The sequence below is a fragment of the Echinops telfairi genome, unplaced genomic scaffold, assembly GCF_000313985.2.
Source record: "Echinops telfairi isolate 266 unplaced genomic scaffold, ASM31398v2 ScPeMD7_25;HRSCAF=90, whole genome shotgun sequence".
NCBI classification, from domain to species: domain Eukaryota; kingdom Metazoa; phylum Chordata; class Mammalia; order Afrosoricida; family Tenrecidae; genus Echinops; species Echinops telfairi.
This window is the reverse complement of record NW_022103922.1, coordinates 20,829,286-20,847,316: the sequence shown is the minus strand read 5'-3', so window position 1 is coordinate 20,847,316 and position 18,031 is coordinate 20,829,286. Positions and strand designations below refer to the sequence as shown.

The window sequence follows — 18,031 nt, the reverse complement described above, 5'->3', positions numbered from 1 at the left end:
GCAATGAATGTACAAATGTGCTTTACACAATTGATGTATGTATGGATTGTGATAAGAGTTGTATGAGCCCCTAATAAAACGATTAAAAAAAGAAAGATAGATATAGAAGCATGGGTTCCTTAGAGATGGGGAGGGAAGGGTGAAATGAGGACTTCATGTGAATAGCAATTCTTTTAAGGCAATCAAAAATATTACCAAATGAGATTGTGGTGACAGTGGCATAAAAATATAGTGTTAATCTACTAAAGCCACTGGGTTTCAAACTCCAAATGGGTTAATTGTATGGTATGTGATTTATATCTCAATAAATAAAGGGTTTTCAAAATAGAAAGGGACAAACAAGAGAGAGGAAGGGCAGCAATGAAGGAGGAGACTATAATTCAAAGTGAAAAGGAGAAAGAAGGGGAGGGGGGCAAGGAGGGGGAGGGTAAATAGAAGAAGACCCAAAAAAGTAAACCGACCCATGCCTTAAGCTGTGTGAAGCAAACCAAATGACCCAAAGCTTCCAAATCCAGAATTATTCCGGATATCACTTCTGTAGGATAAAAGGGTATCGTATGTGCACACATTTTATCCCATCTGGTTCTAATTACATTAAAATGAGTCACAGCACCAAGGCCTTCAATATCTTTGAGAGTCACTTTAGAAAGCTGTTGTTATTCGCTGTTATCCAGTGTGTCAACTCATAATGAGCCTATGTATGAGAGAATGGAACATAACCTTGTCCTGCATCATCTTCACAATTGTTGCTACATGTCAGCCCATTACTAAAGACTAGAGGATGAAAGAGAGAGAGAGAGAGACTTGACCCATGCATCCATTTTAAACTGTCTAGTTTCTCACATAAGTGGGGCCTACACTAGTTTGTCTGCTATGAAGTAGATGGCATGTTTCTGCATATCTCATTTGCACGTATCTTAACAAATAAATCACAAATATACTGCAATTTAAGTATAAATGACAGGTTTTACATATATATGGGCCAACCATTCCTTCAATTTGTTTACACAAATATAAGTTGATTCTCTGTGGCAACTGACCATTTTGTGTCCTACCAGAGTTCCATTATCCATCTTTCCTGCATTGGTTACTGAAGAATTTGTTCACTCCAGCTTCGCGTTGCTAACTTCAGTATTTTCCCTTTGTTTGCATGCAACAAACAAACCAGATAAATCTGAGCACAAGTAGGAAGAGGCAAGAGGAGGCTATAAAAGAGTACTGGTTGAAGTCATAACATGTTGGCAATAAGACTGCATTAGTTGCTGTGACAGTTAGGTTTGTTGTGCCAGCCTGGCCAATAGGAACATGTGGGATTAATCAGGTGGCAGTTTGATTGGAGGGCAAAGTGATAAATGGCTCTGCAAGGCCCACCCCCATCTCTCTTGCTCTCTGGTGATAAAACCAGCATGCTGCTGCTTTAGCTTGGTCTCTGCCTCAACCTGGGAGCTGCACTACCTATGGGTCAAGCCAACCCATGGATCATGTTGCTAGAGCTTGAGGCTCCTTAGAGTCTTGCTTCACCATGCTGCTGTTTCATACATCACAGTTTGAGGCTGGTGGATCCTGTTGCCTTGCAGTGCTTGAGTTCCATATCCCATCCGGGCCTGTTCTGCTAAGTTCCTGAGCTACTGACTGTTGTTGACCCACCCTGATGCTTGCTGCCTGTGGCAGACTTTACCTGCCTTGCCAGAGGGAGGACTCTGCTGTCTGATTCCTTGACCTTGGACCCAGCAGCCCATGTTAGTTGAAGGACTTCCAGTATATTAACTCTTCTATGAAAACTCTGTCTAACATAGTTACTAAAACACCCAAGAAAAATTACTTGTCTATTAAAAACACATACATATCACTACCATCACAACAGCAGAAACAAGAAAACCCTTCAATTATTAATAAGCTTATTGAAAAAAAAGTATATAATGATAAATTAGTTTTGAAATCTGCTTCCAACTGAATACTGGAGACATATCTTTACAAAATGACTCACTGGATGTTGGTTACAAATCTGATAACTTTTCAATCACCTTTCTATATATATAACCTATGAAAATCCAAGTGCTTGAGTGTAAACAGAAGATGCTATTTGGGACATGTCAAGTATCTGCATAAATTCATTTTAAAAGAGAAATAGCCTCTGATAAATGCAGTGACATTCATTTAAATCTCAGCCAACGAGGTTAGGCCGTATTTATAGCAACACTGGATGCATAATCAGTTCTTTTATATTACTCACTCCAGAAATCAACACAACAATCTATCTGTAGATCTCTATCATGGGAAGTTTAATTTTAAAATCCCTATTTCTTAATGAACCAAAGTCAAGAGAGAAGCCAATCCTCTGCCTAAATGTTTCACCATTTTGGATTATTTTATAAGAAAACTGTTCTATACAGGGGTGTGTGTGTGCGTGTCTTTTGGGGGCTGGAGATGTTACAAAAGAAGGACAGATAGCTAGGACCCTAAAAAGTAGAAGGGAACAATTATTTGTGTTTATTTTTCAACATTAGAATAGAATCAACAGACTTTCAAAAAAATCCCCTAAATTTTGGTACCAGCTTTAGATTTTCAAATATAAATTGGTTACCAATGGTATTTGTACAAACAAAACGTGTGCATCATTCAACAATGTCATAAGACATTGTCTAGTATTTAGTAGATTTCAACTCAATAAATCAACACAAATAGTGCCTGTATATTACTGCTAAGTCTACAGGATTTCCCAATAACAAATCAATGACAAGAAAGATGAATTTGGCATTTACATTCCTAACTCATATGCTCTCATTCAGGTCCACTATCCACTGACATTTTCCATCCCTCCGAAGGGTAATGATTTGCTCAACCCTAAATATTCCTTCTGATGTCTCTGCCAATCCCTATTGCTCCCTTTGTTCTACCCAGCCTCTGAAATGTCAATTGCCTTTGGTGCAAAGTGGACACTCTTTTAACGCAAAGAATAAGCTTGGTTTATGCATTATAAAAGTCCCTTCCTGGCAATGACTTTTCAAGCACTTGAAAATATGCTTTCATGGAAAAGTAGCCTCTATTTGCCATCACTCTCATCATTGATAAGGCAGATGTGGAGAGATGACTAAATTGTTAACTGAGGGGGACCTGGGTGTGATGTAAACACCTTGACCACTTTCTGGGCTTTTGGTCTTTAGATGAGGTCGGGTGAGTTCAGCGTGGTATGGCCACAGATGTGGTCTTTAAGAATGTAAAAAGCCTCGCTCAAAAGAAGCAGAATGTAAAAAGCCTTGCTCAAAAGCAGCCTCGCTCAATAAAATAAGAAGAAGAAAAGGAAGGTGTGGTGCAGTCTTGGAAGTGATGCTTGTCCATAGGATCGACATCAGAGTAGACTACTTTTTCGGACCACGTGTACTCCCCTCATGCCAACCCGAGTTGAGAAGATCCACCAGAGTGAGAAACTTTTACTTTGGGGAGTAGATTACGCCCTAGAAAGGGGCTTGGGATGGAAAAAAAAGAGATAAAAAAGCAAGCTTTAAAAAGATAAACCTATATGAGTTTCCTGTATAGTTCTTTGCACTCTGATGGTGAAAACCCAAATAGATATATAAATCCTAACCCTAAGGACATTGCTGCTCTTCCTGCTGGAAAGTATAAAGAGGTATTTAAGGCCATTCACGAACTACAGGTTGTAGAAGAGGTGGATTAAAGAAGGAGCTAACATTTGGCTGAATATAGGTAGCATTTAGTTGAGTATAAATTCTTAACAATCATAATCAGAAACTGAAAAAGACCCTACCATCCAGTGACCCTACATAAGGTTCCTGAAGCTGCAAATCTTACCGGAAGCAGATGGCCTCACTGACTCATGCAGGGCGGCTTGTGGGGAAAGGACCATGAAGTAGAGGGCAGTCTAAGCATATCAGTATTTTAAAAGATAGATTTGAACAGTTGAGACAATGTGGGAGTTTTTTTACTATAAGATATTACTCTAACTGGATATATTTCTGCAACAAAAGCTAAAAATAAAGGTAGCTGTTATACTGCCATCTAAACGAGCAATTGCTTACTAATAATGAAAATAAATTAAAAAGGCATCTTTTCAGATGCTATGGCCAATCTACTGGGAGAGTTTTAATACTAAACTTAAGTGTAGAGTTATTTCTTCCTTAGCTGCTATCTATATTTCCAGTTACTGGAGCATAGTGCGAAGTCTCATCTTTTTATTTTATGGGTCACAGAACATCTTTTTGTAAACATTCTCATTTGTGAAAATGCATCCACTCTGAACAATCCAATTTTATGAGCCCTCCAACAGTTGAGAAATCTTGTGTAATTTAAGAGTTGGTTTTACAAGAGCTTGTCTTTAGTCTCCTTTATTTGTCTTTAGTTTCCAAGAGAAGAAGTTTGCCTGGTTCCTACTGGCATCTAATCTCTGTATAAAATTCAATCCAGAAAGAAAAAAAAAATCAAATCCATTTTAATGTCTGTACATCCAGGAATTATCCCTAGGAATGCATGCCGACCCTTGCTGCCACTGCACCTCAAGGGCTAATAGTGAGTCACAGGACACATAACATCCATACTAAAGGCATTTCATTAACATCTGTATGCACTTGAGCTGGCAGTGACACTAAATGCAACAGCAGACATTTACCTACTTGTCTGAGATGAGAGAAATTACTGCACGTTTTTAGTTTAGTCAAAATTCAAGATCATGTCCTATCAAGCACTACCTCTGAGAAGACGGCTATACTTTCTCGATCCAGTTCTTCGTGGCGAACAAGTGTCTCATTTGAAGGAGCACTGAAGGTATTGTGAGGCAGGTAACGGGCTGCTAATTGCAAAGTCAGTGCTTCAAACCCATTGCATTTCCACGGGAGAAAGGTGAGGTTGTCTGTTCCTGGAAAGACCCAGGAACAGCAGGGATGGGGACCATCCAGCCCGTGTGCCACATAAGGTCCACAGAAGCATTCATTCCACACTCCTCACCAAAGAGAAGCAATGCCAGCCATCACATTAGGGGTGAGTTCATTACATTTTTGACCAAATACAGCAAGATAATTTTTAAGCTGATAATTTTCTATGGTCCACAAATGATGTTATAAATATCCAAATTGGCCTTGGCAGAAAAAAAAAAGGTTCCCCACCCGTGTTAGCCAGGGACCCTGTGAGTCAGAACAGACTCTTTGGCAGCACGTGTGTGTTTTGGGGGTATGCACTATTTCACACTGCGACATCTCAATTCCTCCTCACATACACAGATCCCTTGCTGCACAGGTGGTATAAAATGTTAGTCCATGCAGGCCAGGCTTGGATTTGAAGGTCATCAGGGTGTGCTGACTTGGCAAAGGGGTTCCTAAAGTGGCACAGCCTTTTTGGACAAGCCACTAGTGCAGGGACGCAGCCAGACACCGAGGCACATTAAGGAGCCTGCAAAGCACCAAACGTACCTGCCATCTGCCCCAAAGATTTAAATTCACTATCTGCGATGACTAAGACCGCTACAGTCTTTTGCAGATCAAAAATTCAGGAATACAAACACTTACCCTTTGTGGACAGCATATCTAGAACTACATAATGAGCAGGAAGGATCTCCTGAGAGAGGGGATTCAAATAAAGTTGTGAGATCTGCCAGTAAGATATAGCACTGAGAACGAAGAAATGCCTACCTTTTCAGGCAGATGAAGAATGGTGTGTTCCCCTGCCCGAAAGTTCGACAAAGACTTATATGCGGCATGTGCTACAACTGGGTCCTGGATGGGGGTGAAGGAAACATAAACAAACAAATGAACAATCATGGAATAAATATCAAGCCTAGAGAAAGATAGCCTTCCCTCACCAGTGCCCAGGTTTTCCAATGAGTGCTTTCAGAATGACATTTAAGCCTGCATGGGTCAAGAGGATATATACCTACAATTTCAGGAAAGAGATTAAGAAAGTGGAGTCTCATTTCTAAAGCAAATATGAAGGAAGCTGTGAAAGGGCCTGACAAGAAAAATAAGAACAAATGGGAAAACTATTTGCACTAAAGATTTTTCTGGACAGCATGTGCTTGTTACCAGTAAGACAATGCCACTGGGCAGAGGATCAGAAGTGCTATGACTTTTATCCGAGGGCATTAAACATAAAACAAATTATAAGTGTGCAGGTCCGCATATGATAAGGTGGAAAATGGAAGGAGTGTGATGGTCAGGAGTCTGACAGGCCTGAGTTCCATCTCTGATTCTCCACCTGCTAACTGGGCATGTCAGTCTTCTGGGATTTAAGCTCTGCCCTCTCTGGGTTCGGAATAGTGCTACCTACACTCCTTCTCTGTACTGCTTGATTGGAAAAGGCACATAAGAAATGTCTCCACAAAATTGGGAATGTGCGTGCAGACCCCACCATGGCGCACCAAACCTTGAAGGCAAAACAAAATAAATGGACTGAAATGTTTGGGTGTGTTTATATTTTTGGTCAGCATGCTTGTGACTCTGGGAAGGGATTAAAACCTTGAAGGGGAAGGGCCATTTGAGGTCAATGGCAACTGTTCTTCACATTTGTAAGATTCATGAAATTTTAAGTTCACTTTATGTAAAAAATTACTAATACGAATAAACAGGATAATTTTTAAACCTAAGCATATTAATAGTCATGACGGTTTAAAAATCCGGAATCAATCATTTCAAAGGAGCAATATCTTTGATCATAAGAGTGTCACTTTACAATGCCCTTGCTAGCTTTGATGTGTGTCGTTGACCCACCACGTGACAGTACCTTGTTTTGAGTGTGATTCCAGAGGAAGCTGAGGGCTTGAATCTTAAAATTCTGAAAAGTCAGTAAAGAACAGAAAACACTTTGAACACAAAGTTAAAATTGAATGAATAAGCACTTTTAATTAGTCAGTCACCTAAAAATTATACCACCAATAACTGACCCCGAATATGTATTTACCCATTAGTTATAATGCGAAAATATTTAACATATGGAGATGTTAAACGTATTACATTTCTAAGTGTACCCATGTCTTACTGATTTCCTCAGGTCTGAGTACAAATCCACAAGTCTCATTCAGGCCACTGCTCTCTCTGCTCTAAGCAGTCAAAGTCACGGCGCACGTTAACATCTAGTATGCGTGTGTGTGTGTGTGTGTGTGTGTGTGTGTGTGTGTGTGTGTGTGTCTGGCTGCTGGGCTGTCCACTCTTTAGGCTAATGACTATGTTTTTTTCATTTTGAATGCCCATGCCACAGAACCAAGAAATGCTCCTCAAAGATGACACACAGCTCAGAGGATTGCTGAGCCGATAAAGCCTGTTGCCGTCCAGACTCGGTGTCGACTTCAGTTCAGGCATGTCTAACGTTCTGTCCTTCCAAACCATGCCGCGTTCTTCTGTAGCCCTTGCACATTCCAGTTCCCCAAATTTCAAAGGGACGCAGCATTTTACTAATTCTTCACAGACCAAGTCAAAGAGTACCAACTAAAAGTTTCATCAGATTCTTCCAAGAATACTGATAACTTTTACTACCACCCTCCTTTGATTAACTATACTCATCAAGTATTATTTTAATTGTCATTGCATCTCTTTTACTAACCTTCGAGCTTCTGGAAAGAAGGGATGGACAACATGGTGTGATAGAAAAATGTCGACAATGAAGGTGGGAAGTTCTGGGTTCAGACACCAGTTCTCCATTGAGTGCCGTATATACTCTAGTGTAAGCTGACCCAAATATCAGCCGAGGCACCCAATTTTACCACAAAAGCTGCATTAAAATTGTGCTGAAAAACTTGACTTATACATGAGTATATACAGTAGTTATAATCTTGGTCAAGTTACATGCCTGGTACATTGCAGATATTCAATTAATATTTGTTTAATGAATAAGTGGACCTCACAATACTCTCTGTTCCTTCATTTCTTTATTCCACAATGAAGAAATATATACAAGGGAACACCCACAAGTTTGTAGGAAAATGGAATTAAAAGATAATGAAAATTTCCTGTGAATGTTTTGAAGCCCCTCATAGAATGTACCAGGCACTGTGCTGGGTATTGTATCCTCATTAAGGATGGACTTGATTTTATTCAGTGTGCAGCACTTAACGCTATAAGCACTATCCTAAAATCCAACCTGATCCTATGATCCAAAACATATAAGGGACTATTATTGTGAAGCAGTAGATTATCAGTCTATGAAGCAATAAGTGACACTTAAAGTTCACTAAGACTGCAAGTGAAAATGAATTGCTGCTCTTTGAAGAAATGGTAAGAAGAGAGATAAGTGTGTTAGAGAATATGGCTTATAAAGGTAGGTGCATAAATGTAATTCACTGCTTGCTGGCTCGTCATGTCACTTGAACAAGAGACATTACAATAAATATTAATCAGGAAGCTATAAATTTACAGAAAAGACTCTTTCATTAAGCTTTTCAGCACACTTTAATGACAAGTACTGAGTAAAGCTTCAAATTATTTCTTTCTCCTAAGATATATTTTACAATGGTCTTATAATATTTGATATTATAGATAATATTAAGAAAATGTAAATGAACATGTAAAATCCAAACTCTATGGAAAAACTACTCGTAAAGCACAAATAGAAATACATCTTTACTACCGGGCACATACTGACTTTTAAAAATCACCACCATAACGATTATAACACATATCATAGTGTTATTTTAGCACGTCATCATTATAATTGCTGTTTGGGAAGTGAGAACACTTGGTATTGCAAAGGGCAGATATCCTTCTACTCCAAACAGCCCATGAAGGTACCAGCATGTTCTCAGAACAAAAATAAAACAGATTATAGTTACTCTGAAAGTGATTCCATCATACACACCTCTCCAATATGGAAATAGGGAACTCGTTGGGCTCCCCATACGTACCTCATATTCAACTGTATTGACTGTCAAGGAGGGAACCAGAGAAAACAGTTCACTGAGGGTCTTCACAATGAGGGGTCTGGTGTCACAGCTCAGCTTTGGGGAGAGAGCGTTCCAAGTCGAGCGAATGCAAACAACCTGCAAAGCAAATTAAAAAGTGCCAATCCTGAAAGAAATCCCAACTTGCAAAGAGTCTTTAGTTGAGGTACTTTGCCTTACATTATCAAGGAGCTTAAAAAGAGACCATTCCTAGAAGTTAAAGATTGATAAAGTGCCACCCTTAGAAGAAATTACTCAAACAACTACAAACTGCTGAAGAAGATTCAGCCTGCCTCACAAAATTGCTTTTTGACCACATAACTTTTTTTTTGTGGGGGGTAGTTTTTATTTATTTAAAGATCATTTTATTAGGGGCTCTTAAAGCTCTTGTAACACTCCATACATCAATTGTATCAAGCATATTTGTACATTTGTTGCCATCATTATTTTCTAAACATTTACTTTCTAATTGAATCCTTGCTATCAGCTCCTCCTTTTTTCTTTCCTCCCCCCCTCACATCTATTATTATTTTCATATCTGTCTCCCTTCCCCCACAGTTTGTTTTTCCTCCCCTTATGTGAGGGGGTGGTATGTGGTTTTGTGTCTGTCATTGCGACAGGTTCCCCCTTCCTCCTCTCACCACCTTACCCCTACCCTCCTGATATTGATACTCCCATTTCTGTTCCTGAGGGATTTATCTGACCTGGATTCCATGTGTTGTGAGCTCTTATCTGTACCACATGCTCTGGCCTGACCCACAGTAAAAGACAGGACGGGGGTCATGATAGTGGGGGGTGAGGAAACCTCAAAGAACCAGAGGAATAGTGTGTGTTTCACCGGTGCTATACAGTGCCCTAGTTGACTCATCCCTTCCTTGTGACTCTTCTGTGAGGGGATGTCCTATTGTCTACACACGGATTTTGGGTCTGATCCAGTCCCCCTCGTTCTCAACAATATGTTTTCTTGTTTGCTTGTTTTGTGACCGCATTACTCTGGTTAAACAAAGAAATTCTCTTTCATCCCTTCTCTATCCCCCTTGGTTCCCTCCCTCCCTCCCCACCTCTCTGCACTCCTCCCGGCCCTATCTAAAGACCTACAAATTGATTTCCAGATTACTTTATACATTGTCCAAGAAACATTCTCTGAAGGGTGAGATAATTCTAGAACAATGCTAAAACTGGACTCCACAGTTCTTGTACTTTTCTCAACCCAGCTAAAACTGGGTTTTATCACTATTCAGAAAGTGAGAATGTTAGTATGTATAACTCCAGCACTCATAAAACCACCTTAAAAGCTTTTAAAGGAGACAGGAACGTAATTGTGTTACTTAAAATTATAATTTGAGATAGTATATTTAAAGTACTTTAGATATCTTTAAAGAAGTTAAATAATAAAATAAAGGTAAAGCCGCCTGACCCCTCCTCCCCCCAATATAATCTCGTTTTAACTTAACCTAAGATCCCTGGTGGCATAATGGTTACCCATTGGGCTGAGATCCATATGGTCAACAGTTCAAAACCACCAGCAGCTCTGCGAGAGAATGATTGGACTGTATCCTATTAACAGATACAGTTGTGAAAACCCACAGGGGATTACTATGAGCATTGATTCCGTGGCAGTCAGGTTTTTTGTTTGGGTTTTGTTTTATTTTTTGGAATGTGCTGAAATTAAATATTCTTTGTTTGCGTGAAGGTCTGGATTTAAGGATATTGAAATGTCTTTGTAAGCTTAATTCCCACTACAACAGATGCTCTCTCCACTGATAGATGTTTGATTAACATTTTAAATTATTAAAATTTACCTGGGTGTCAGATCAGTTGGATAGTTCAACAAGAATTATTTTTCTACAATACTCTAGTATTTTCTCTAATGTTCTTTAAGCTCCTTTAAACACACACAATTTATCTCCATCTACAAATATAAGTAAAATATTTGTAAAAATATTTATTCAGTAAAATGACATGGGTGAGTATGTAGAAAGGGATAAAATTTTAATGAATTTATATAGATTTAAGAACACAGATTAAGGAGAGACTCAAAGGAAAAGATAGAAGAAAGAGTATTCCTTTTATATATGTATATATATAAACATTTTGTTGTGGTTTGGGGAAAGTTGACCTAGCAAACCGGCTTCCCACTTAACAATTTGTATACATACACGTACAGAGTGGTACATCGGACTTTGAGGGACAATCACTTATAAAACATGACCCTAATGCCTTAAAAACTTACCACCTTATTGAATGGGAAGTGAAATATATACATAATGCTAAATTATTGGGGGCAAGGCAGACCGGGATAAATACTTATATTTTAAAATATTTTCAACAGAAACTATTTGAGGGGAATCTATGCAGAAAAATACATATGACAGAGGGGGGAGAGAGTATCAAGTAGTGGTCAGTCTGGAGATGGGACTTGGAGAACAGAGGGGCAAACAGCAGACAAAGATGCCATAGGTGAATGGAAACAATGGGTCAAAACAAGACAAAACAAAAAGCATGTGATTGTCACACAAAAGCATGAGTGCCAGGGGACAAAGGCTGGGGGACCACTCAGTGGCCAGGAACACTCACGCAGTGTGGACTAGAAGCAAAAGGCAAACGCAGCCTTTAGACTCATGAATCAGGGGACAAAGGAAATAAAAGCCAAAGACTTGAAAGAAGCAGTCATCTAGCCTCTTCCTCCAATCCTATTCTGTACTGTTTTACTCATTACTCTAACGCGTACAAAGCCTGTAAAGTTCTCAAAAAGTCTTTTGCTTGCTCATTGCACTTGTTAACAGTCCATGTTTTCTTAACATGCCCATGCGGTTCCAACCTATGCTGTTTCACACCTCCTTTAAATACGACATCCTCATTAACTATTCTCTAAAAATTCAGGCCCTCATCTTATCCTTTCCTTCCCTCCAATTTCTTATAATTAGATGTCTGTGCTACCCAATTTAGCATTTAATTATATACTGTCTGGTCTTGTTCACTATTTCTGGTATATGTAACTTGTCTCTACAACTAGATATTAAGTCCTTTAAGGAGAATGATCCTGATCTGCACTTCTCTTTCCCTACTTACCTGTATGGTTAGGGACACAATGGATTATGAGTACTTATCAATAACCGATAGCACGGGCACACCAAGCAATAGTAATTCTGAGATCAAAAAGAACAAATGGAAAGAACATAGGCCATTCCCAGGCCAGTGAAATTATTTGTCCTGGAGACCTGGGTGGATAGGAACAGCACACGAAGAATGAAAGTTAAAGAAGTCCATTAAAGGAGATGGTGATGGAGATGATAAACTCAATTTAAGATATGTATAATCTCAGTTGCTGGAAAGACATCTAAAGAGAGATGTCCTGTAGGAAGAAGAAAAGAAAAATGGTTTTGAGTGCAGAAATGAGGTTGGTTAACAAATTTCAGTTTCATCATTGGAATATTTCTATAAAGTGAGATTCTATGAGGAAGTATGGCCTCCCAAGTGTGAAAAAGTGTTCTGTTGTACTTTGTAGGTCTCTGAAAAGATTCCTGGCTGCCAGTTGCAAAAGTACAAAAAGACCCTAACCTTCCCAAGGAAGATGGGGGAAACAGGCTGTATCGTATTAGTAGTCTCTGGGGTTAGAAAAATTAAAAACAAGCAATCTTTCTAAAAGGTTGAAAATCAGTATTTGAAGTGGTCCTTTTTTTAAAAATCATTTTATTAGGGGCTCATACAACTCTTATCACAATCCATACACACATCAATTGCGTAAAGCGCATTTGGACATTCATTGCCCTGAAGTGGTCCTTTATATGAGGACTGTGATGTCATCCTGAAGGATCCCAGCCATGAACCATGACCTTAATTGTGAGCAAGGCAGAGCCACAGCAACAACGTAGACTCTGACCTTCCCAATCCTGGGCTAGTCTAGACCTGATCTGCTTTGAATTCAACCTATTACTATCTTGCTATGACACTCTCCCACAGTCTGTGGATCTGATCCACAAGCCTTTTGATGGGTGTTGTGTGTTGAACTATACCAAATTAGCCAAGTTCATGGCCCTGACCTTATTGTCTTGTTCTGCCTTCACTGTTCATCATCCAATGACCGTCTGTTTTCCAAGAAAACAGTGATGGATCACATCTGAAATGGCTGATAACATATTTTTTTAAATCACTAAAAGTGGAGCTGAACTGAAAAGAAGCAGAAGTACCAGAAGCAAAGAGAAGAATACTTGTAATGAGCCCACAGGTCTTGTGAGGATGGTGTCAGTTGTCATAACCGAACAGTAGGGCTTTAAATGCCCACAGGGAAAGAGAAGATAGGACTGATTGCCAACAGAAGGCTGGGCATTGGAATGTTAACTCTGATATAAAGCCACCACCCTTGAGGGACAGTACTGTAATTGTTGAACGCAAATAAGGATCCCCCCCAAGATTCTTACTAATTACTAATATAAAAAAATAATAACTTGCTATGGAAAACATATGTCACACAATACTTTAACCAAGAAATCGAGGGTAATATCCCCAGTACGTGTGATAAAGCAACACCAAACATTCCCACAGAACTAAATGTAACATGAGATTATGGCTAAGACAAAGAGCCTTAGTTGGAAATCTGGTGACATCTGAACATCATCTGTAGCTTAGTATTATTGCACCAGGGCGAATTGTTTACTTTTAATTAACTGAGCCATCACTGAGTGTCATCACGTCAGTTACAACTCAGAGCAGCTCTGTATGACAGAGTAAGATTTTTGAGACTCCAGTGCAGTGATTAGTGGGTTGAGCTTGCAGTTAACAGGCCTAGGCTTAACCCAAAGTATTACCGGGATACTGAACTTGTGCTATAGTGATAAAAATGGTAATATTAGGGGAAACATGGTGAAAAACACACAAAACTCTATTATTTTTCTTTATTTAAATAGCAGCCTTTAAAAAATATAACCCAGATACCATACAATCTGTGAACGTGGGTGAATAATTAGTTGGATTTTCATATCACAAAATTGTTTTAATCATCACAATCCAAGGGAGAACATTTTCATCTTGCCTAAAAGAAAGTCCCAGCATTGGGCCTCCACTCAAGTACTCCCTCAATGCAAGAATACTTTTTTCTATTAAATTGGCATTCTGTGATGCTCACCTTCCCGACACAACCGCTGAAGACAAAGTGGGTGAATAAGTAAATGTGGTGAAGAAAGGTGATGGTACCCGGCTATCAAAAGATATAGCATCTGGGGTCTTAAAGGCTTGAAGGTAAACAAGTGGCCATCTAGCTCAGAAGCAACAAAGCCCACATGGAAGAAGCACACCAGCCTGTGCGATCACGAGGTGTCAAAGGGATCAGGTATCAGGCATCATCAGAAAAAAAATCATATAGTGAATGAAGGGGGGAGGCGAGTGCAGAGTGGAGACCCAACGCCCATTTGTAGGCCACTGGACATTCCCTTACAGAAGGGTTTCGGGGAGGAGAAGAGCCACTCAGGGTGTGACAGAGCAATGATGAAACACACAACTTTCCTCTAGTTCCTAAATGTTTCCTCCTCCCCCACTACCATGATCCCAATTCTATCTTACAAATCCGGCTAGACCAGAGGATGTACACTGGTACAGATAGGAACTGGAAACACAGGGAATCCAGGGCAGATGATCCCTTGAGGACCAGTGGTGTGAGTGGCGATACTGGGAGGGCGGGCTGGAAAGGGGGAACTGATTACAAGGATCTACATGTGACCTCCTCCCTGGGGGACGGACAACAGAAGAGTGGGTGAGGGGAGACGTTGGACAGGGCAAGGTATGGCAAAATAATAATTTATAAATTGTCAGTGGTTCATGAGGGAGGTGGGAGCAGGGAGGGAGGGGAAAAAATGAGGAGCTGATACCAGGGGCTTAGGTGGAGAGCAAATGTTTTGAGAATGATGAGGGTAATGAATGTACAAATGTGCTTTATACAATTAATGTATGTATGGATTGTGATAAGAGTTATATGAGCCCCTAATAAAATGATCTTTAAAAAATATATGAAAACAATAATTTATAATCTATCAAGGGGTCACAAGAGTGGGGGGAGAGGGGGAAAAAGAGAACCTGATACTAAGGGCTCAATAGAAAGTAAATGTTTAGAAAATAATGATGGCAACATATGTACAAATATGCTTGATACAATTGATGTATGGAGTGTTACAAGAGTTGTAAGGGCCCCCAATAAAATGATATTTTAATTAAAAAAGAAGAAGAAAAAAGTCCCAGAATGATTAGCAGTCTTTCCCACTCCTCTCCAAGCCTCCAGCCCCAGGCAATCAGGAAGCTACTTTTTGCCTCTACGAATTTACTCATCTGGCCACTTCCTATAAAGCTGAGTCATACAATATGCGTTTACAGTTGTGCGGTTGCATTTAGTGGTAAGGGACTGTATGGTGTTGCTCTATCATGTTACTGATGACGTGAACCTTGCTCTCTTGGTTATGGTGTTATATGCCACTTTTTCACAAGCCGTGTTACTATGTCTTATTTTGTGGGACTGGCTTCGTTCTCTTGGCACAAGGTTTTCAAGCTTCAGCTACACTGTTGCATGTACCAGTAATTACTCCTGTTACCACCAAATAACATTCTATTGTATATACTGTAAGTTATAAGTGCTGCCTTGACAGCTTTGGGCATCACAGGACCCCAAAAACCTAACGGTGAATCCCCCTGCTCTCTCTGGTTACATCCTCTACCTTGAGGGCAAAGCACCCATTCAGGATAGTTCCCAAGGGGCACTGGTAGCGCAGTGAGTTACACGTTGGGATGCTAGCCACAAGGTAGGTGGTTCAAGCCCACCAGCCATTTTACAGGAGAAAGCTGCAGCTTTCTGCTCCTATAAAAGTCTATAGTAAAAAAAAAAACCCAAAACCCCTATAGTCTCAGAAGGCCACAGGGGCAGCTCTCTACTCTGTCCTATAAGGTTACTAAGCAGCAGAATCAATTTAACGGTAGTGAGGGAGGGGGTTCCTGAATTGGCTACATCCACGAAGTGTGCTTACCCACGAGGACTTTGTGCCCCAGGACAACTCCTGTTTGGCCCTTCATAATGTGCAGTGTCCTCCTTCAGTGGGCTCTCAGTGCATGAAACTAATAAACGGCTGTCAATCTCATCTGTTCTAGTGACAGGTGTCCTGGGTGGAAGCATCTTGTGCTCTTTAGGGCTGGGGAAGCCTCTGTTACCAATGAGGTGGAAAGGAAGGAATCAGAACATGTATCTAGCCTCCTGTGTGATTTATGTGACTTTTCTGAAAATTTTAAATCATTTCAAAATCACAAAACAGAAAACAGTAATTTCTCAGACCTAGCAAAATAAATAAAAAAGATCTTCCATCTAAACACATTATAATGTGACTGTTAAAAACAGCAATAGAACAAAGTGACAATTATCATACCCGAACGGGAGAATATACAGACTACACTACATTACCAGGAAAAGCCATTCCTGTTGCTCAGGAAACAAGTGCAGGCGACGAAGGGTTTGTCACGAGCCGAAGTTCGTGCAATATTTTCAAAGCCAGGGCAGATTTACAGAAGCTTAAGGGGCGAGTATGGGTCATCTGTAAATCAGACATGTGTAACCTGAGGACTGCCTGCAACTGCAAAGAAACAATTTAAAATAACAGCAGATTTGTCACTGCAACAGAGCAAAACACACATGTAAAAATATGAGGAACCATGAGAAACAAGACGCAGAAATTATGCACATGGCGGGTATGTATATTTATACGGGAATGACTCAGAACATCTTAGTTGTGTCTATGAGATTTGGACAGTTTACCCGATTCTAAGTGCTTACATTATTATGTCTCCAGCGGAGAATGAACTTTTCCCATGTGATTCTTCCACAAGAACCTTAGTGACACGCAACAGGACAGACAGGAAGACCCTCTGCAGTGGGACATACTGAGAAGAGCACGTGGCTGGAGTACAAACCCAGGTTCTGCCGGGCCCGAGCTGAGCGACTAAGGCAGCATCATGAATCTCCCTCAATCGGCTTCCCCAGTTGCAAGACAGGAATAGCACTAGTACCACCTGCTCGGTGTGTACCACAAGGAGAGCAGGAAAGGCCATTTTGAGACAATGTATGGAAGCATGCTGTATACAGTGCAAGAGTGTTAATACTCTCGGAACCAGTAGAAAAAATTAAGGAATCCCCAAAGAACCAGCGCCTTTTCTCTACCTCCTGGGCTGCCAATGTGACTGTTCTCTATCTTCTCATTTGACTTCCAAAAGCTATTTCTAGACATTCCTGAGAACAGCCCACTCCTTTGTCCATATGCTTTGCTCCAGTAGAGGGAAGGCTTTATAAAAACCTTGAGACTATGATCCGCCTTATTTGCCCTTTTCATAAGGAAGGTGAAAGAAACGGCCTTCACAATTAGAGGAGCCCAGTCATCATCAGGCAGAGGAGACCCCTTAAGCTAATTCAGCACACACAATTCATAAGGCAGGATGCTTCTGCGGCCAAGATACAATGATGGGAGGTGGGGGGAAGAGAGGGACTTTAGGAGACACAATCAATGAAGCAGAAACGATGGGGAAAATAACATTCTTTCTTTATCCTAATAATGCAGGGGTTAAAGGTTGTAAGCATATAAAAAATGACTAGCTCAGGTTTATTTAAGCTATTTCACAGTCTTTTGGTATGTGGAACTAGTTTATTATCAAGGAGGTGTTATGTAAACGAGAAAGAAATGAAAAGAATGAGCTGCTTTTGAAAGTCCCTTATAATCTGAAGAGCTGGTATTCTGTTGCTTCTGTCCTCTAGCTGGTGAGGAATGGAAAAGCTCAGCTCGCATCCCCACGCTGCAGCCATGTAGTGAATCAGGAATAGTTTCCCTCCATGTGGCAAAGCTACTCTCACGTTCATGACCCCTAACACACTCGCCATTTCCAAAGCAGATGCACCCAAGGCTTTCTGTGTTGTTCGGTTTTAACGAGAGAGGGAAAAAAATCAAAAGGAAATGGAACAAAGGGAGTTTGTGGTACAGATTTGGGTCCTGTCACTTAAGAGGGTTCAAACTGTGGACAGGACATGAGTGAAACCAGGGGGACATGACTACCCTCCCCACCATCCCCCTTAGTCATAAACCAGAGGGGCATTCACTGAACACAGTGGCCTAGTCCATCAAGAGACCAGGGCTGCTG

General features: G+C 40.3%; 1 protein-coding gene across 3 annotated transcripts in view; it reads right to left on the bottom strand.

Annotated features, from left to right (window-relative positions):
- FOCAD (focadhesin) overlaps positions 1-18,031 on the bottom strand; it is a 262,779-nt gene that overhangs the window by 114,888 nt on the left and 129,860 nt on the right. For all 3 annotated transcript variants that reach the window (XM_004706558.2, XM_045289109.1, XM_045289110.1), the window contains 3 exons: positions 8,840-8,974; positions 6,727-6,777; positions 5,640-5,723 (listed from right to left, as the gene is read on the bottom strand). In XM_004706558.2, the coding sequence (XP_004706615.1) occupies positions 5,640-5,723; positions 6,727-6,777; positions 8,840-8,974 (270 nt within the window). The remainder of the gene's footprint in view (positions 1-5,639; positions 5,724-6,726; positions 6,778-8,839; positions 8,975-18,031) is intronic.